Raw genomic sequence first — 20,154 nt, 5'->3', positions numbered from 1 at the left:
CGAGCTAGGGTCCAGACCCGGAACCGACCCCCACTCGCGTAAGGGCCCGACACGAGGCCCTTCTCCCTCGCTTTTCCCTTCCTTCTTCGTTGTCTCCGGTGGTCTCCTGTGGCAGCGCAGAGGGAGGAGAGTGACGGTCGGGTGGTGGTGGCTGGAACGGCGACGGCGACGGCGACGGAGGTGGCAGCGGCGACGGCGGCGGCGGCTGCTGGGTAAACCCTCTCTCTCTCGTGCGATTTTTCTTGCTCTGCCACTCATGCCCTTTTTTCTGTTTTGCTCTCTGCCGCACGTCCCCTCTTCTTCTCTCTCGCCATTTTCTTTCCCCTCTTTCCGCTGGTTCTCTACCGCTCGACCCTCTTCTCACTCACCCGCACTCCCCCGCATGCTCTTTCTCTCTCTTCTCACCCCACGGCTGTTTTCCCCCTTGACCGAACCCTTCCTCTCTCTGTCTCTCCTCTCTGTCAGCGTCCCTTTTCTTTGTTTATTTCAGTTTTTTTTCCCCAACTACTACCGTGGGTCTTTCCTAGCAACAGAGTTTGTGTTAAACTTTTTGGGCGTTTGGGGTTGGTTTGCAGTTTAGGGGACGTTTTTCCCCTCTTACCTGCTAGTAGGGTGTGTAGTGAGCAGCGACAGCAAGCAATCTCGAGCATTGGCACTTGATCGGACGTGTTAAGTGGTTGCTAGAAGGGTTGTAGCAGTTTGGACGCTTGTTTGGGGTGAGCAATACCTAATCAAGCTCAAAATGATGAGTATTTATCTTTTAGAGCATGTATAATTATGGTTCGAGCATGCTAGAGCTTAGAATTGATGATTTTGGGACGCATGTTAGTAATTTTGTTTTTGGGGGAAACTTAGGATTTGCGTTGGAAAGTGATGATTCACGTACTTAATGATCGTTTTAGCATGATGGATTAAGTTTCGAAGCTTTAAGGAAACATGGTAGAGATTGTGAGGTTGTGGGGAAGTTTTGGAACCGTCTTAGGGAGTGTAGCGCAGACTTCGGTGAACGGGTGTATCATGAAGTTAATTAGGGATATATGCGTTTTGGGATGTGACTTGAGGTTGATGTCTTACTTAAAGAACGTTATTGAGGAAGGATTTAGTGACGGTTTGATTGATGGTTGAAGGCCTTGATAATTCAAGGCAACGTCAAGACGTAAAGGAGGAGGCCTTGTGGAGAGCCCGTTGGTCGACACTACCTGTCGATGCCCTCTTGAGGCGCTGACACGTGCCTCAAGGATTTTATTTTTGTATCTGTTCATTTCTGGTTGATTGGTGTAAGAATCTAGTAGAAACCTTATTCTTGTTTATGTTTGCAGGTGCACCGGGCTCATCCCGTCGACCTTGAGTTCGAAGCTTGAGGCATTTTGAAGAATTTGGTGAGCGCGCCACAGGTATGGCAACTTTCCAGGCAAATTCCTGCCTGGGGCAATTGTGTGATTGGGTGCTCCTAGGATCAAGGGATCCTAGGATTGTGATGTTAATTGATTGACGGTTTTGTGATTGAGTATGTGTATGTTGCTTACATGATATGAATGGGTTAGAAAGATTATTAGTCATTCGATTTAAAAATGTTACGCATTGGCATGTGCATGCTAGAATTGATATCTGTTTAGGACAGATGAGGTGGGGTATCGAGTCGAGTGTCTCCTCGACCCCAATTGTGCATTAGAAAGCATCATAGAATGATAACTGCATAGGACAGCTACGAGCCAACCGCAGATCGAGACTACTCTCCGTGGATTGGCTATGTTTTTCAAAGAGGTGATTGACATGACTGATGTGATGATTGATATAAATGTGTATGTTGTTGCATATGCATTGCCATGGGCAATGATGCAAATGGATGTTTGGAGGGTAGTTGTACCCGTATGGTATGACGGCTAGCAATGACTGTTACTGTATGTATAGACCTCATGTGGAGGTAATCGGAGGTGTGGGTGCACTCGGGAAGTGTACTAACCTCGTGTGTTAGCCAGTCTTCTTGTGAATGTGTAACTGTAATGATAAGAATGAATAACTAAGAGATGAGAGGCCAGTGGGATGTAGCTATGTGTTTGGGAGACGTCCCCCTTGATTGCCACTGGTCTCGCCTGTCAGAGCGCAGGCGGTGCAAGGCCCCAGGGTTCTGTTGTGTGTTGTGCTTGGAGCGTTGGGCTCCTGCCTTCCCAACCTGGGTGTCCTAGGGAAGGCTGAGTATCTCACCTTGGACGTCACACATCCAGGGATGAGTGCTCTACCGCTGCAGCGGGTGAAATGGATCCATACTGTTATGGGCCACCACGGGGGTTGTCTCTCGGCTGTAGGCCGCCCGCGGTGTGCACGTGCCTGTGTTGCACCCACAGGAACTGTTAATGCACTAAAGTTAATGAAAATGCAAAGTGTTTGACAGAATGCATGTGACTGACGTATATGTGATTGATATGAATGCAAGTGTTATGTTTAAGCATGCTTCGCATGTGACTGATGTTGTGTTAGTGTGGCCATCAAGTGGCTTTTACGTGTCGCACTCAGACGCGACATGACGATAGATGGGTTGATATTTGTCCCTTTATTTGAGCCTTACTTGAGAGGGTTTGGCATTTTTCTGGCTTGTTGCCATACTGCGAAGGCTGAGCCTTCAGTTGTTTTCTTTTTCAGGTTTTGGCGGACCCGGGGCAACAGGTTGAGCGGATGGCTTCACTCACGTCCTACTGGGGTGGTTTCGGGATTGTCGTTTGTAGTGCCGGCGCGTCATGTTTTGGTTTTATTGATGTCTTCTTTTTGTTAGGCATCAATGTTATTGATTTTGGGGCATTTTGGTCATGCACATAGATGTGAATTTGTATGAAACAAAATGGTTATATTAATGAAAGTTCGCCCCATTGTTTTGAATTGCTTGGCTCATCGTCAATTTGAATTGTTTGGTAGTCACATCTCGATGCTTTATGTTTTGAGAAAAAAAAAAAAATAGTTTGAGGGTTAAAAAGGTCGGGGCGTGACAATATCTATCTATGTTAGAGCTTGTGTTGCATGTGCATCACACACACAAGGCTTAAAGCTTAAATCTCATTTATCTACCTTCAAAGTCTAAGCGGGTTTCAAGGTTTATATTAGAACTTGTGTTGTATGTAGATGAATGCATTACTATTACTTATTAACATAGGGGTTGGAGGGTTTAAACACTTGTGCTACTCAAAATAACAATTGATTGTCTACCAGCCACTGGTTTAACTAAGGGACATTGACATCGACAAATATATGGGTTGAAGTTCATGTTGCATGCCAAGTAGTGCATCAACACACAAGGGGTTTGAACATTCTTAACGTAGACACACATTTGAACGTTCATGCTACTGCATTTGCCCGTTGGACACTAGTCAAACAGATGTGTTCCCACATACAAAACTAAAGAGTCACATTTTTATAATTTCACACGAAGATAGTCGACCCTAATAATGGGGCATAGGAGATGACAATTATAACATCCAAAAAATTCAAGTTTTGTATTAAAGAATGTGAGGGAACTTAAATGACTTAGGTTGTTAAAATAGTTGGTTGTACTGATTCTTAGTTTTTGGGGTTGAATTAAAGCTTAAGACTAGAGCGAGTCATTACAATGGTATTAGAACACAGTTCAACATTCAAACTTGAGGTCCCATACATGCGGATTCATGTGCTTTAAGGAAAGTAGATTGTAACATTCAAATAATTTAGTTTGGTATTAAGATTGTGAGAGATATTCAAACACTTATAAACAGAATTGTCGTGGTTTATAGTTTTTTTCAGACCAAGCAGGTTGAGATTGGCTGGTCTGAGTCACGGGGTAGGTCAAGGGGTTGGTTAATCTTGGGCTTGATGTATAAATTAAATGAATTATCATATAATAGTTTCTACGTTCAGCAGGACTGGTTGGATCGCTAGAGCGCGGGAAAAGAAAAGAATGATATCTGTCTAACTCAGCGGAGCTTCGATAAAAAAAGGCACAATGGCAGATTGGTGGCACGTCATAGGCATGCGAATACAAAATATCGTTGTGCGATTTTACCTTTTTGGCCTCGTCAGGTGAAAGGCGTGGCGTGGGATTGAAGTTTAGTTTGTTTAATAAACAGAAATGACCAGAAGCACCGCAATTCACGGTTATTTACGATAAGAGCCAAGATTTCGAAGAATTACGATGAACTGGCTCGTGGCTTTTCCTTTTCGTTTCAAAGTTTCTATATGTTCGATTCTTGAAGCCGTTTATTTGAAAGCGAAAGCCGAAATTTGGCACTGTATCACCAGCTTATACAACAAAGTACAATTTATGTATGCAAACCTTGACCTGGAGTTAATATTAAGCAGTTTTGTGTGAATAAATAATAAAATTAAATCCTCTGCTGATCCTGTGATTTGCGCAGTTTAGTGGTTCAGCTAAAATTGATCGAGAACCATAAAAAATGATTATTGCATACAATATTTGAAAAAAAAAAGTAAAAGCTTTAAAATGTAACCTTAGATTTGAGTTACCCCACATACACATCATACACATCACCGATATTCATAGAACATTTTTCAGAACCTTTTTATATACTACATAACACATTTTGAACAACCATCAAATCAAAACAATTTCCTACAAATTTAATTCGAAGAATCAAGAGACTAATTGAAGCCAATTTTCACAAACACATTTTGAATCGGACTTTCTTAATTCGTTTAACATATCAACTCTTGAATCGAGTTGTTGGGCCATTTTCTAGTCCTAATTAAAAGTACTTCACTTTAAAATTTGGAAAATTGACATGAAAATTTTAAGTTTCATACACTAGCCGTAGCTTTTAGCCGTCTTGACAAGTTCGCCCAGAAGAAACAACCAGAGTGATTTCAAAAGCTTTTTTTTTTTTCTTCCGGAGCAGGGAAAAGCAGAAAAGGGTGTTGGATCGATATAGCAGGATGATTAGCAGCCTCCTGAAATAATCAATAAATTGACTCTCATTTCTATAATTTAATCCCCAAAAATATAAGTGGGGCGTTTCCCGTCACTTTCTCGTTCTCGGTTCTTATCAACAATGGATAAACTATTAAATTCAAAAATAATAAATGAATACGACTTTCCCCAACTTTCTTGCTTAGCTGACACTTCCACAGTCTGCTCTCTCGGAGACCATCTGAATTCCGTTGCTCGGAATTCGAGTTCCGATTCTCCGAGAGATCGTCGTCGAATAAGTAGGTGGAGGAATGGAGTGATCGAACCCGAAGGATTCCGCCGAATCTCCATTGGGTTTTTTCTGTCGAGATGTTGGGGTGAGTATGGCTTCGTGATTCCGTCTTTGTACGCTTGTGATCGGTCCGGGTGAGAGGCAGGGGAGTGGTCCGGCGGAGTGATGATGTTGAGGCGCGGAAGTTTGGTGATGGAGGTGGCGATGCTGGTGGCCTTGGCGTTGGCGTCGGCGTCGGCGTCGGCGTTGGGTTCCGGGGAGGGAGCGTACATCGCGTACAACACGTCGCAGGGGATCGTGGAAGGGAAAATTAACGTGCATCTGGTGGCGCACACCCACGACGACGTCGGGTGGCTAAAGACCGTCGACCAGTACTACGTCGGCTCCAACAATTCCATTCAGGTCTGTCCCTCTCTTTCTGCCTTTGTCTGCGTCTCTGTCTTTCTCTCGATTAATCGGTGTTTGGCATTTCTGGTTTTGTTTCTGCCCTACGGGGTGCAGGGAGCATGCGTACAGAACGTCCTGGACTCAGTTATCTCTGCTTTGTTAGCTGATAAGAATCGGAAGTTCATCTATGTAGAGCAGGCAATGGAATTTCCCTGTATTTGTCTCCTTTTCACCCTCGTTTGGGATACTTTTGTTGATTCTGTTTAGGTGTTTAGCTAAACATTAAAGCTGTTCGAGGCCGGGCAACACGCATTGCTTGAAACTGACTTATTTGAGCAACGCAGGCATTTTTTCAGCGATGGTGGAGAAACCAGAGCCCTATGGTGCAGAAAATTGTGAAAGAACTAGTTGACTCCGGACAGCTTGAATTTATGTACGAATAATCTGATTTTTCCAATCTGTTGTAATCATGTTCTCAATTAGGTGTTCTCGTTTCCCCTTTTCCTCCTATGATGTCAACTATGGATGGTGGTTCTGCAATTAATGGACCGACTTGCCTTTTGACATTGTAGAAATGGTGGTATGTGTATGCATGACAAAGCTGCGCCCCATTACATAGATATGATTGAACAGACGACTCTAGGTCATCGGTTTATAAAGGAAGAGTTTGGCAAGACACCTAGAATTGGTTGGCAGATTGATCCATTTGGACACTCAGCGGTACAAGCTTATTTGCAGAAGTGAGTTTTCTGCTGCGACTTTTTGTACTTAAGTTTTTTTATTTGGGGCGAAACGTTGCCACTTTAATTTGGCTTTGGTCTTGTTGTTTCTTGATCTTTTTTCACCTGGTGACGTGGCTATGTCACAAGAACACTCCATTTTGATTCTGATTATGTATCCCTTGACATAGAAATTACATTGGAAACTTGAAAAGAAATGGTGGTCGGTTTCTTTTTAGCCTTGCCCTTGTGAGTTGTGACATAGTAAGGAGGTGTGTGAAACTAGGATTTTTTCTTCTTCTTTTTTCAGTGCTGATCCATGGGGAGGGGCATGCGCATAATTTACACACAAGTGCAACTGACATGCGCTTTCAAGTACATGGGCCCTCAAAGGTTTTAGCTTGGTGCATGCGGTGCAAATCGTTATTCTCATATCTGACTATATATAGAGTCAAGTGGCCATTTTGGTTTATGAGTCTTCGCTAGTGCTGCATGAAATTTGAAATCTGTAATACCAGATACTGGTGCTGTTGTTCACACTTCTGGAGGCTAAGGTATCAATGAATGAAAACAATACTCCTTGACACTGCACAAGGCTACAGTTTTCTGAACATAAACTGTCTAAAACTCTTGCTTCAGTGGTCATGCTACATTAGCTGGATACACTAGAATATGTTATTTTGCATGGTAAATGGGAAACTGGTTCAGTTTTATGCCTTTTGTCAACCCTTTCAGGTTGGATTTGATTCATTTTTCTTCGCTCGGATTGATTATCAAGATCGACAAAAGAGAAAGGATGAAAAAAATCTGGAGTTTGTGTGGCAAGGCTCTAGGACTCTTGGGTCATCCTCACAAGTAAGTGTTCCCTATGGTGTAATATACTCTTGATGCGGAATGATTTGAACTGTGAGACAACTAATTTACGGCAGTCTAACACGCTCTTCTTGTATCGCTTAATTCTACCAGCCTTTGTTACCCCTCCTGCGCAGGTGGGGAATGAAGCCCAAAATTTTTACTCGTTGCTACAAATTTTATATCAGGCCGACATTTTATTTATAAATGATGATTGCATAAAAACTTGTCAAATAACTATAAAAACCTTTTTTATTAGTACCATTGTGACATATATATTGTGTACCGGTATTATAGATGAAGAATTTCTCGAGAATATCTCAAAAAAATCTCTGCAAATTTTATTTTTTTTTAAAACATTTAATAAATATTAAAAATAATAAAAATACTAAAAACGTGAAAAAAATGAGTATAATACCTGTTCCTTTTACGTTTTTTTTTATTTTTTGGTTTTTTTTAGAAAAGACGCTTTTAATTGCAGTTTTATACAACTGACTTGTTTTTCACATATTTAACTTTTTTTTTATTTAAGACGTGTTTTGTGTGACAATGATTAGTACAGAGCTTTTTCAAACTAATATTTGCAGCATTGACAAAAAATTATTTTAAACTATTATTAGCATGGGTGAATTATGTTAATAGGATGAAAATATTGTTAAAAAGGCTAATTATTTGTTCTGTATTAGCATTCTTAGATATATCTTTGGTGCAAAAAGCACGGGTTATGTACATGATTATTTGTATGATATTTCCTTATTGGTGTTAGAGAGGTCTTCGAGGAAAGTTTAGTTTTGCGACTAAAGTTTGGCATTTTTTTCTTTCATGTTACTTTAAGAATGGTAATTTTTATTGATTCAATGAGTAAATGTTCACAAATAACCTTATAAATGCTTTTAATTAACCATAAAAAAACTTACATGTATGCTTTGGATTGTTGTTGATTGTGGGGTGTATGTTTTTAACATTTCCCTTATTACTCATTACAATATGAAGATTGTTGAGAAAAAATAAAGTGCAACTACCACCACTTTGTGCCCCCTGAGGGGGGATAGTGCATTGGACAGGAAGGGAGTCCACTCACAAGAGGTATACGTTACGATACCCCCGTTGTCGCTGTCACACATGTGTTCCTCCTTTGGATCGGTAAGGTTCCGAACATGATCTGAGGTACGAGGCACATTGTGAGAAGGGAAGGGGGTAGGGGGAGGGGCAAAGCAAAAGGGCCTCTCTTCGAGGTGGTGAAATAAACCGCTCACCTTGAAATAAGAACAAAAATAACTGTGGGGACTGTGAGTTTTACATCTCTTTTGACTTTTTTTAACCATTGAATTTTTGTGCTAAAAAATGTGTCCCATTACCGACCACAATTTTAAATATAACTTTAAACAGTAAATTTAACATACTGGTTCTTTCTTTTTAAAAGGAAATAAAAAAGCATACTAGGGTATAGTGTAATAGGTAGAGTTAGGGGCATGTGAGAAGACATGCTTTTAGTTCAATTCTAATGAGTACTAGGCCTGTGCAATTTACAGTGATGGAAGGCAGTACCTAAATAAAGAGTTTAAGATTGTCATTACTGATGTCTATGCAATGGTGCAAAGACCCTCGAGGTAGGGGGAATGGGAGGACTATATGGGAGAAGGGGCAGAGCCAGGATTTTGTTTTGTTTTAGTAGCAACCGAACAACCAAGTGAAGCACCAAATAGAGTTTTTTAAAATATTTTGAAGGAGCCACCGTAATTTTTCAAAAGTTTTATAGGGGCCAAACAAGAACTTTTAAAATATTAATATGCAAAAATTGTATTTTTCAAAACCCAAGAGTCATGGCCCTAACAGGGAAAGGGCCATCATAACTTTTCAGAAGTTTTACAGGGGCCAAACCAGAATTTTTAAATATTTTAGTATAGTAAATTTTGGTTTTCAAAACCTAAGAGGGGGCTATAGCCCTAACAGAGGGATACTAATTAAAAAAAAAACTCTTAACACTTTAGAGGGCAACACTTTATATAAATGGGCAAACCTTTTGAAAAGCATCAATGTGAAAATCAAGAGTAAATGCCCACGCCTGCCTATATGTTGCTCCGCTACTGCAAAAAATAGCAAAAATGGAGATCATGTAAGGAGAAAATTTTCTTGCTGAAATGAAATGAAGTAGACAGAGAAGCCGTCCATGTCTAGACACAATTTGGGGTTCCATGGGATAAAGTTTAGTAGAAGGTATGGATTTTAATTTCCAAGTTGTAACTTGCAGCAGCTCCGCACTAGCTGGCATCGCTGCACTTGTTACAGATTCTGCAAGAAGCCTGGTCTATGGTGTCTCTCAGCGGTTGCAGCCTGTTTGTGGGCAGAGAAGTTTTTTTGAATCAAGAGGTGTCCTGGACTCATGTTGTCTAAATCGAGTGACTGTGGACAAGTTGCAGTTGCAGAGTTGCAACCAATGTAGCAGTCAAAACTGCAGTTTTTATTCCTTCGATTGGCTTCCCATCCCTCACTGCGAGTAGTATTCAGTGTTTTCTGAATCCATTGGCAAGTGGCTAGAAATTTGAATGCCATCATGAAGAAAGGCACAAGCATTTTAATCGCATGGCCTGGTGGATGTGGGTCCAACTTGGCAAAGCAAGACAAACTTCTCTTTTTGGGGATTGACGAAAGTTGCCCGCTATTTTCCTCAAAAGGAGAAGCTGCATCACATGAACCGTGATCCTTGTCCCTCCACCGCTACCCTTTATATTGCTTTTCCTTTTGGCAAAAACCTTTCATGTCGGATGAGAATGATGGTGTGGGTGCCGGATCACCCATCCCAAAAATAAGTTTTTGGGGGGTGTGGGTGCGCGATCACCCATCCCAAAAAATAAGTTTTTGAATTGCCCGAGGCGAATCGGCCGATTCAGAAATTCGGTTGAATCGGTCGTAAATTCGGAAAAAGTATTAAAGATCTTATTTGTAAATAAAATTAAAATTAAGAAAACTCTTAAGTTTAGAAAAATATTTAAAATCAACATTCTATCAGACAAACCAATATTTGATGACTGACACCAAAAAAGTTACAGTTTTTTAGTTTGAAAATGTAAAAATAAGAAAATGTTACAAAAAATCAAGATAATTTTGAAAACTTACTTTATATTAAGAAAACATTAATTAGAAAGTAAGTCGTCCGCAAATCTAACGAACCTTGTATATAAATAAAAGTGTATCCGTCAAACCTTGTTACAGTTCATAATACCTAAACCTTGAGTAAAACTTTAAGTGCGTAAATCTAAAGTGCAGATCTACAATAGCAAAGCTCTTGTCTAGAGTCTAGACTAATCAAAGATAGAAGAAATATATATCTGCAATAAAACCTTGACGGTTTCACTATGTTCTCCCGCTCCACTACGTTCCTCTTGATATAATGGTCATAGAATTCATGTTGCTGATGTTATTGGAAGAGTTAGAAATTTGCTAATAGCTGCAATAAGAGAAAGATTAGGGCAAAAGAGAGGTGTTGAAAGGCCATGATCCGAATCTGGGGCTATACCCTAATCCCAATTTCACTTTATATTAAAACCTTCAACACAAAAAAAATGAAAAGAAAATAATAACCTCCAAGTAGGAAATGTGACTTGTCCTAGTTGAGGCACACCTGCAACTTCAGTCCTCCATAATATTTGCTTTTCTTCAGCCCGTAGAGTTTCCTCGGTCTCAGCACTTGGCTATTTTTCAGCACATAAATATGAATCACAAAACCAAAAAAAAGTAGCTTTAAATTGGTCTGTCTTGTACTTGGACATGAAAATCAGAATTATGTGGTAAGCTAACAACCCACAGTGGGTGGTTTCTGCCTACCGTGGTGAAATTCAGTTCTGCCATGAACGCCTCCCATGAACCTAGAGGCTATTTGTTAATAACAGCTCATCGTTATTATCTCATGAATCTACTGAAAAAAATAGAGTAGATTCATGAAACATTACGACAAGTGCTTCATGAATCTGCTCTATTTCTTTGTGTGGGACTGTAACAATATTTTACTACTGCCAAACGCCTCCTTAAGTTTTTCGTTCAAGCAAGTATAATCAATAATCACACCAAGCATAATCGGAGTGAAATGCATCCTGGAGTTTTTTCTTATCAAACTTTCAAAAGGGAGCCTTCATACTTTCAAAAGTTTTCAATAAAAGTGCATTTTAATTTGTTTGAACAAATAAAAAGAAGAAGAAAAAAGAAAAAGGGCAGCTGCACTTTTGTGGTGTGTGAGGCTCTTGGAGAAGGTGAAGAGAAGAAGAAGAAAGCAGCAATATGGCTAATTGTTGTTCATTTTGGTTTTGTTTGTATTGAGTCCGTTGAAACTTGTACATATGAGTTCCCTAAGCCAAAAAACCAATGATTGATGCGCAGCTTAATTGGAAATGTATAAGCTTGTTCATTTAAGAGTAACAAGTTTGAACCACGCTCATTCCTGGCTTTTTCATTAAACCTTTGATCTTCATTGAAAATCTATGTTTTGCTGCTTCATCGAACATGCTAGCAGCTGTATAGATGTTCGAAAGGAGAACTGAATGTCCAGGGTCTGCTGGATCACCATCAGGGACCATATGAACAACATGTTCAACAAAATTTACATGGCCATAAAGCCTGCAACCACTCAGGAATGCTCCATACAGGCTAGAACTTGGCTCCTCAACTATGTGCGTCACAAACTTCTCTGCTTCAGACAAACGCCCAGCACGTGCAAGCATGTCTACTACACATGCATAATGCTCAGCCTCTGGTTTGATCACAGCATCCGTCACCATATTGGAGAAAATATTCAATCCTTCATCCACTAAGCCGGCATGACTGCAAACATTCAGAATACTGGTGTATGTTATAGAGTCTCTTTGTACTTCATTTCTTCTGCCCATCTCCTGGTAGAGAGACACAGCACTTTCCCCATCACCATTAATCCCATGTCCTGATATAATTGCATTCCATGATACGGTATCCTTCTGATTCATCTTGTCAAAGACCTTTCTGGCATCCACAACTACTCCACACTTGGAATATGCTGAAATCAAAGCATTTTGAACAGTGGAACATTCCTCGAGTCCAGTAGTGATCATGTAAGCATGAACCTGCTTACACAATGCCAAGTTGGCAAGGTCGGCAATTGCTGACAGTCCATTAACCAACAGAGCTGCATCCATTTTGTTGGTCTGATCCTCAGTTACCATCTTTATCATCAATCTCATAGAATTTTCTGCTTGGCCATTCATTATATACCCTGCAATCATGGCACCCCAAGTAACTTGACTCTTTTGGGACATCAAAGAAAATAACATCTCTGCAGATTGCATGTCACCACACTTAAAATATACTGATATTAAAGAATTTCCAATATGAAGTTCAAACTCCAGACCCCAAAGGATAATTTGATTATGGAAGATCTTAAGTTTCTGTATATCACCTAACACTGCACATGCACTAAGCAGGGCCACCATTGAAACCATGTCGGGTTCAACATTTGCACTTCTCATTTGCCAGAAGAACTGCATAGCATTAACAGGACAACCAGCAGAACCATACATGTTGATCATTGTGGTCCAACTGATCACATCTTTCACCTGCATTATGTTGAATAGCTTAGACACATCATCAATGGCTCCAATGCTCGAATACATTTCCAAGAGTGCATTACCTACTTTAAGGTGTGTATCAATTCCAAGTTTAACAGTAAAGCTATGAATGCATCTGCACAGCTTTCCTGACCCCAGCCCAGCACAGGCAGAGATCAGACTCAACATTGTCACTAAATTAGGCCTCAAATCCGACAATTGGACTTTCTTAAACAATCTCACAGCATCACCAAACAAGTAACGATTCACTGACCCAGAGATGATCGAATTCCATGTAGCTATATTCGGTTCAAGAACTTCCCCAAGAACTCGATAAGCATCATTAATACATCCACATTTCACATACATGTCCACCAAAGAGGTCCTTACGAAAGAATCACCTGCCAAACCACTTTTGATAGCGCAACCATGGATGCAAGAACCAAGACTCAAATCGATAAGGGAAGCTGAAAATCCAATCAGGCTGACCATGATGAATGAATTAAAAGAGAATCCCTCATATCGCATCCGAGAAAACAAACTCATAGCCTCCCCATCATATCCATTATGGATGTATTTGGAGATCATCAAAGACCAAACCACCTCGTTTCTTTCAGACATTTCGTCAAATACTTGGCGAGCAGAGTCTATGCAGCCTAAACCACCGTACATGTGGATGAATTCAGCACAAACATAGAAGTTACGCAACATCTCGCCGTCAATTTTGTAAACTTGCCTGTGTATGAAGACCCCATCCTCCACAGAACCCAAATCAAAGCAAGCTCTAAGAGCAAATTTGACCGAACACACATCGAATTTGATGGCTTCGTGATGATCCAACAAGCGATAAAAGTAATCAAGTGCAACTCTATTAAAACCACACAAGTAAGCCCATCTTATAACTGAATTCCAGATGAAAATATTTGTCTTCTTCGCATGCTCGAACACTAAGATTGCATCCTCAAGCCTGGCATTTTCAGCGTATGCATTGATGAGTCTGTTGATATAGAAACTATCTTCCACGAGCGCAGTTTGAATGAGGAGAGCGTGAGTTTTCTGCAAGGACTTGAGATCTTTGAACACAATGGGAGGTGCGAATTGTGAGGAGAGCGGTGAGAATGGTAGTTTTTGCTGGACCCATGATGTTATGTTTCGCAGTCGCGCCAACCGCAGCATAATCCTTGCGTGCATCGATAAGCATTTCCAAAACGAGCGATATATCACTTCTAGGGAGTCCAGTAGACAAGCTCTTCTTGCATCTTTCTTCCCCAATGTGCATTTCTTGTCCGAAAGAGATTGTTGATGTTGTTTCTGCTATTGGAGAGCTAGAGCTGTGAAGGTCGGCACAGAAGAACAGTCATCTCTCTCTCTCTTATGTCGAGTTGATGGTCAAGTGGATTCTGCAACTCCTCTTCTTGCATGTAGAAAAAAGTTCTAATCTCATAGAATTGCGTCCTTCACTGTCGTGAAATCAATGTCCTCGTATCGTCTACCCGGATCAGGGGACTGAGGGTACTAGTATAAACGAATTTACAATTGGCCTTCAAAAGTAAACCAAATAACCATGAACAAATTCACAATTGGTCTTAACAAAATAGATCAAAAACTATAGTTGTGAATAATTTACAATAAATCATAAAAAACAAATCAAGATAATCGAAATAGTGACAAGCTTTGTTGCCAAAACTATTCGAGTTCTGACCTGCAGATTTATGGGCGGGAAACGCAAACTCATTCACTATGCTCTGTTCCAGCGTCTCGCTGCCTCAGAGTGTCGCTCTAGGAGGCCCCATACCGTCCCACCATGTTGGACTTGGGGATGCCGGCCAGAAATGACCGGACTCGTGTCGTCCACGTGCTGGTTAGAAATATGTAAGCGTTGGAGATTAAAATTAAGAAAACAGGACTTCTCCCACTTTTGTGAAACTCAGAGGGAAGTGGGAGTCTGCCTTCAATTATTTTCTTCGTAACACCTAATATCTAAGTTTGTTTCATAACATCTCTTTTAGCCCTTTATTAAGTTCTTAGAGGGCTTAAGCCTTTTAACATATGATTTCAGGTATACATGTCAAATCTTCACTTTGAGTTAAACATCATCATCATTATGTTAGATTTGTTGGCGGTTTCCCTTTTAAGTGACACTTCTATATATTTTTGAGGGTTATTTGTATTGCCTCTCCAACCTTTTTGATTGACATATAAGGATAATATTTTTGTCTCTCGAAATCAGGCACTCAGCTCCTGACTAGGCACTCACTCAGCTCCTGACTAGAGGATGTCAACGGATCGAATTCTGACTAGAGGATGTCAACGGATCGAATTCAGATTGGATACATCTTCAATCGAGAATCTAATCTGGGATCGAGTAAAGCATAGGCAACGTGTTATTCTAAAACAAGTGGTTTCTCCATGTTATGGCTAAGTACGAGTATCCCGTGTGATAAAGGTAACCTTGTTTGGCTTAGATGCACAACACATGAAACATATTTTATCATTTCCGAGAAACTATAATTTAAACAAAAAAAAAATAAAAGTAAAGGACAATGGAGTATAAAATCATCCAGAAAAAACAGGAAACATGACCATCCATTTCAAGCAATAAGAGTAAAAGTAGCCAAGTGTACAAAGGATCCGTCAAAAATTTACAGGCACAACTGAATTCTGCTCTGCCATGCTGCTTTTATTTCTTCTTCGACTTTTCTGCTTCTGCAGCTGCTTTAGCTGCAGTTTTGGCGATCGTTGATGGTTTTAAGACGCTCTTTGGATTTAAGGCTTTCCTTATCTTGAAGACCGCCCATGCCGTGCCAATGGCATGACCTGCAGCATGAAGTCCCTCTTGGGTCGCTTCACCAGCTTGGTCTCCGTACCTGCAGGAGGAAAAAAAAAATGCTTACTGATTAGTTTGGTTGATGAATTTGCATTAGAAGCCAATCCAAGGGGAACTTAAACACTAAATTCCACCAACGTGTTGACAAGTTGTCGTCTTACAGTAGAAAACTAATACCGGAATTACTGGAAACCTGATAATAGCAGGAATGATCTGCAGACATATAGATTCCCATCTAGCAGGATATGACTGGACAACATCGCCAGTTTAAGAAGATACCAATGTGACAACAACTACATATATATGCAAAAGATGAAACAGCGACCAAGCTGGTGCATCCACGTAGATCTGGATTGTCAATGTATGATAAGGAAACAATGTGTCGCCGTAGAAACTATGGATAACAAACATAGAAACAGAAAAAATCAAACTGAACAACCAATAACATTATACAAGCAATTCATTTTTGTACCTCATCCAGCACATAAAAGCAAAAGTACGAGTTCAAACAGTGAAAGACATCAAAGAAACTAAAAGTACCTGTGGGATACAAGCCCAGTTGTCACAACTGACGATGTGGACAGAACATTCTTCCCAACAACTTCAAGAGCATCACAGACTTTACCTGATCCAGAATTAAAATATCAGTATCATCTTGCAGTAGAAGAGAAAAAAGATCTTCAGCCAAACAGTTGTAATCATGAGAAGCTACTGCAGAGGACTGGAATTAAACAACTAAACCGAGACACATTTCAATTTGGTAATAGATTTTTGAAGTTCCTGTACTTTTACAAATCAAATTATAAAATGTAGCAATGTACTTCTAAGTTCCTCTCAATCGTAAGAACATGAAAAGAAAACTGGAGATTTGGATGGTATTCCAAATATCAGCAGCATGAACAACGACGACAGTCAGAGACTCTGAATAGTTTAAAGAGCATTTACTGTGACTTCTAAGGCAAAGGAAACCAAGATTGTTTAATATGCATCAGCCAATAATGACATTTTTACCATGTATGTAACTTCATGCCTTACCCTCTTGATGGTAGTTAATAACTTGACAGCCTCATTTGGAAAGAGTTTTGCTTTAAGTCGCCTGGGTATGGTTACGGGTATGCCAATTTTAGAAAAATGTGGGTATGAGATACAACAATATATATATATATATATATATATACACACACACACACACACAATTCATGTACTTTGTTAAAAAGGAAAAGGGTTTTGATGTTGCTTTGGATTTGGTCCGACTTTGTTGAAAATTAAAGGTTTAATGTGTTTTGGATTAGGTCGAGGCCTGATCCAAAATGTACTATGACGTGTTCCCGTACCCCTATCCCCATGTTGACACGCATAGAGGGACAAATCAGACGTGTCCAGGTAACCTAGTTTTTGCTTGTTTTAGTTGCTTGAGAGTTGAGACTGATTTTTTTCATTGTAAATACAAGAAGTTCAGGAACTTGAAATGCAAAAGAAATGCTAGAAAGGATCCTAAATGCAGACAAGAAATTTACATAAAAAAAACAAGTCGGAAGTACACCGTGTACCAGACGGAGATAGAAACATGAGATGTAAGGTGGCAAGAGAAACCTAAACCAACGTTTACAATGAGAGAAACCATAAATTTGAAGCAGGTATACGAGCATGCATGTCAAGGGTCCTGCTTCTAGATGGACAGAGACTATGAGGAAATAATAAAAAGGACTACTAAGGAATCAAAAGAGAAAGCCGATATATACGAATCTGAAAACATGCTGGCCCCCACACTCGCCTCTGCTGAACCCGATTATTGGGTTCAAGTCACAAAACAAACCTCAGAAAGAAAAAATGCCGTTCATGGAATACCATTGAAAGGAGCGAATAAGCAAGTAAAACCCCATCCTATCGGCTATGAACTAACTCAATCTAAGCTAACATGTCCTACATTAAGGAGAAAAAAGGACCATAACCAATTAAAGACTCGTCGTCTCCAAAAAACAAGTATACCAAAATCCAGCGAAATGCCAATAGTTGCTAAACTACCAATATCTTGCTTGGCAATCATGCCATCCGCATCATCCAAGGGGAAAAAAGAGCCAATAAGTCTTAGGACCATGATTTGAAACGCCAGACTGTTAGGAGATCAGATGAGAAGCAAACCAATCCCGATGCCAGGTGGGAGATAGAGGAAGAAGCAAAGCACTTTGCTATCACCAACTCACCTACACACCTAACCAAACTTGAAAAATAGTCATCCGCCCGTGAACCAGAGCTTCACTTCAGGTCTAATAGACAGACATAATTGGTCAACGCAGAAGAGTATGCAAAGCACACCATCACAAAAAATATGCAGTAGATCTCATGTACAATAACAAATGAAGCTTGTAAGCGGCTGATAACATGATATTGCCTGAATTATGAGGAAGAAACAAGGAAACTAAGAGGGAATGACTGCATTGTGACTTGTTAAACAAAAGACAGACAAAAGAATTAAGCCTAGCGTCCTTAATATATAAATACAGTCAATCCCCATATGATCTAATCTACCACCATAATAACAAAAAAGAATGTTGGAATTTGCATACTTACCAAAGCCATCAAGGGAAGCAAGAACAATCTCCCCTGGCAACAAACTGAAAAACTTCTGACCCGCTTTAGAGTTCACCACGGAGCTGGTAAAAAACCCAGACACCTTCAACACCCCTGACAAGATCCCTGTCATTACCTTCTCAGACATCTTGGATATAGACTTAGCCCTGCATTAACAACTCCTCGATTAATCAATCCAACCATAAACATTTTGAAACACTTCAACGGTAACAAAAATTGCAGCGAGCGATACTAGTCGACTCAGATGCACTTTGGGAAAAAGACAAAAATTTCCCTTAACCAATCATTCAAAAATTTCGCGAGACAAAGTTTTGATAACCAAATTGCAGAACTGGAGAAGGGAGACACGTACAATGAAGATAAGAACAAGTTTCGAGCATAAAAAACAAACTTGCAATGCCAAAAAGCAAAAGAAAGAAAGGAACTTAAGTCAGAGACAAGTAACTGACGGAGCCATTGAAACAACAAATGGCAATTGGTATACCTTTTGATTCTCTTCAGCGTCTGCTTATCGAGCTCTGCAGGCTTAGCATTAGGATCCATTCTCTTCTTCAAAAAATCGTTCCCCCATTTCAACCGGTCCACAGTGACATCACCACACCATATAAGCCCACGAATCAGTTGCCCAGAACCCGCGGCGATTGCCCGTGCTACAGACCCACTGTAATCCTCCACATTGGGAGCCAAGGTAGTCCAGTAGGCCGCAGCAGCCGCCTCCGCAGAATCTGCCTTCTTCTCCGCCGCTGCGGGAACCAGCACTTCCGCACCCGGAACCTTGCTGGCTGATTGCACCGAGAAACAGCTATACTGCTTCAGAATCTCATCAAATTTATTCATCACCTTCCCCTGCCCTTGCGCGGTGAACGTCAGCCCATAGTTGAGCATTTCCTCCCCACCTTTCGAGGTAGGAGACCCAACCTCCGCAGGGATGCGCAGCGTGAAGAAGTAATGCGAGTCGTCGAGCTTCACTGCGGGCTCGTCCTTGGCGAGCGGCCACTGCACCTCATCGCCGATTCTGGCGAAGACGGCGACCACATTGCCTGATTGTGAAAGCCGGACGATGGAAAGATCGCCGGAGGCGAGCTCGACGCTGTACTGCTTGTCGATGAGGTGGGCGATGGCACCGGGGACGGTGACCAGGGTCTCTTCGGTTGCTTGATAGGGAGCGCTAGGGTTGGCATCACGAATCTCCTCTTCGGCATCCGCGAAGAGGTTCTCAGCGAGATCGGACATATCCAGAGATGGGTACATCGAAGAAGAAGACGAAGGATGAGCAGAAGTGGTTTGATGGGGATCAATAGATGCGCGGGAAGCCGGAGGAGGAGGAGCAGTACGACTATAGTTGTCGGCACCGATAGACGGGTACAAAGAAGAAGATGAAGCATGCTTTTGATGGTCAGAGAGGAATGGGGAGTCTCTTTCAGGGTTGGTTTCGATCACAACAGGGTAAAGACTCGGCTGCTTTTGATCTCCTTCACCTTGTTCTGGTTTCTTCTTCCATAAGGACGCCATCTTCTTCTCTTCCTTCTTTGCTCGTTGCATTCAGATGATTTCTTCTCTTCGTCCTTCCTTGCTCTTTGCCTTCAGATGACGGTTTGGAATCCTGATTTCCGTTGCAAGAACGGGGAACGGCATCAGGGCGACCTGTTATATGTATCGAGACCGCGGAGAGGACTCGACGCGTGCCGTGTGGCAGACGCGTGGTGGACGTCGTCAACTGGCACGAAGCACGAACGGTGGGTCCTCCGGCGGGGAACCTTTCCTTAGGGGCGAAGATTGGCCGGAATCTCAACGGTTCTCATACGAAAAAACTTTATAGGTGGCCGCTCTTTCTTATAAATACGTGGTGTCTTAAATATTGCTGACAATTGCTTAAGCTTATAAAATAATTCATAAACGTACTTTTCATGAACAAAAAATATTAAAATATATTTAGAACACTACTTTTAGTTTGTTTTTAAATAAGGAGTTTTTTTCACAAACTATACCAAGAGAAAAAAATTTTGAGAAATCATCTTTTATTGAAA

At 40.9% G+C, this 20,154-nt stretch overlaps 3 protein-coding genes across 4 annotated transcripts; 1 reads left to right on the top strand and 2 right to left on the bottom strand.

Annotated features, from left to right (window-relative positions):
• The first annotated feature begins 5,072 nt into the window (after window positions 1–5,072).
• On the top strand, window positions 5,073–9,717 carry LOC116249188 (probable alpha-mannosidase At5g13980). Of its 2 annotated transcripts, none has more exons than XM_031622370.2 (6): window positions 5,073–5,582; window positions 5,682–5,765; window positions 5,912–6,000; window positions 6,140–6,307; window positions 7,022–7,141; window positions 9,393–9,717. In XM_031622370.2, the coding sequence occupies exons 1-6, from the start codon at window positions 5,346–5,348 to the stop codon at window positions 9,637–9,639; spliced, it is 945 nt and encodes a 314-aa protein (XP_031478230.1). In that variant the 5' UTR covers window positions 5,073–5,345; the 3' UTR covers window positions 9,640–9,717. The 2 variants fall into 2 exon arrangements, with proteins under 2 accessions (XP_031478230.1, XP_031478229.1); XM_031622369.2 differs by having other exon boundaries at window positions 9,390–9,717.
• Window positions 9,718–10,897: 1,180 nt separating this feature from the next.
• On the bottom strand, window positions 10,898–14,558 carry LOC116247147 (putative pentatricopeptide repeat-containing protein At3g01580). Its single transcript, XM_031619140.2, has 2 exons — window positions 14,411–14,558; window positions 10,898–14,249 (listed from the first exon to the last, which is right to left on the bottom strand). Exon 2 carries the CDS (start codon window positions 13,897–13,899, stop codon window positions 11,542–11,544), a length of 2,358 nt encoding a protein of 785 aa, XP_031475000.1. The 5' UTR covers window positions 13,900–14,249; window positions 14,411–14,558; the 3' UTR covers window positions 10,898–11,541.
• A 616-nt stretch (window positions 14,559–15,174) lies between these two features.
• On the bottom strand, window positions 15,175–19,910 carry LOC116248489 (protein EARLY-RESPONSIVE TO DEHYDRATION 7, chloroplastic). The gene is made up of 4 exons (XM_031621297.2): window positions 18,612–19,910; window positions 18,107–18,273; window positions 16,076–16,160; window positions 15,175–15,575 (listed from the first exon to the last, which is right to left on the bottom strand). Exons 1-4 carry the CDS (start codon window positions 19,667–19,669, stop codon window positions 15,389–15,391), a joined length of 1,497 nt encoding a protein of 498 aa, XP_031477157.1. The 5' UTR covers window positions 19,670–19,910; the 3' UTR covers window positions 15,175–15,388.
• Window positions 19,911–20,154: the final 244 nt, after the last annotated feature.

Source organism: Nymphaea colorata, chromosome 2 (assembly GCF_008831285.2).
Source record: "Nymphaea colorata isolate Beijing-Zhang1983 chromosome 2, ASM883128v2, whole genome shotgun sequence".
Classification (NCBI taxonomy): Eukaryota; Viridiplantae; Streptophyta; class Magnoliopsida; order Nymphaeales; family Nymphaeaceae; genus Nymphaea; species Nymphaea colorata.
This window is presented reverse-complemented; position numbering and strand designations above follow the sequence as displayed.

Coding starts and splice junctions, on each gene's coding strand:
- LOC116249188 (XM_031622369.2), top strand. CDS start 5,346: ATGATGTTGAGGCGCGGAAGTTTGGTGATGGAGGTGGCGATGCTGGTG. Junction 6,001..6,139: donor TCCGGACAGCTTGAATTTAT/GTACGAATAATC, acceptor TTGACATTGTAG/AAATGGTGGTATGTGTATGC. Junction 6,308..7,021: donor GTACAAGCTTATTTGCAGAA/GTGAGTTTTCTG, acceptor CAACCCTTTCAG/GTTGGATTTGATTCATTTTT.
- LOC116247147 (XM_031619140.2), bottom strand. CDS start 13,899: ATGCACGCAAGGATTATGCTGCGGTTGGCGCGACTGCGAAACATAACA.
- LOC116248489 (XM_031621297.2), bottom strand. CDS start 19,669: ATGCAACGAGCAAAGAAGGAAGAGAAGAAGATGGCGTCCTTATGGAAG. Junction 16,161..18,106: donor TGCTTCCCTTGATGGCTTTG/GTAAGTATGCAA, acceptor ATTCTGGATCAG/GTAAAGTCTGTGATGCTCTT. Junction 15,576..16,075: donor ACTGGGCTTGTATCCCACAG/GTACTTTTAGTT, acceptor TTCCTCCTGCAG/GTACGGAGACCAAGCTGGTG.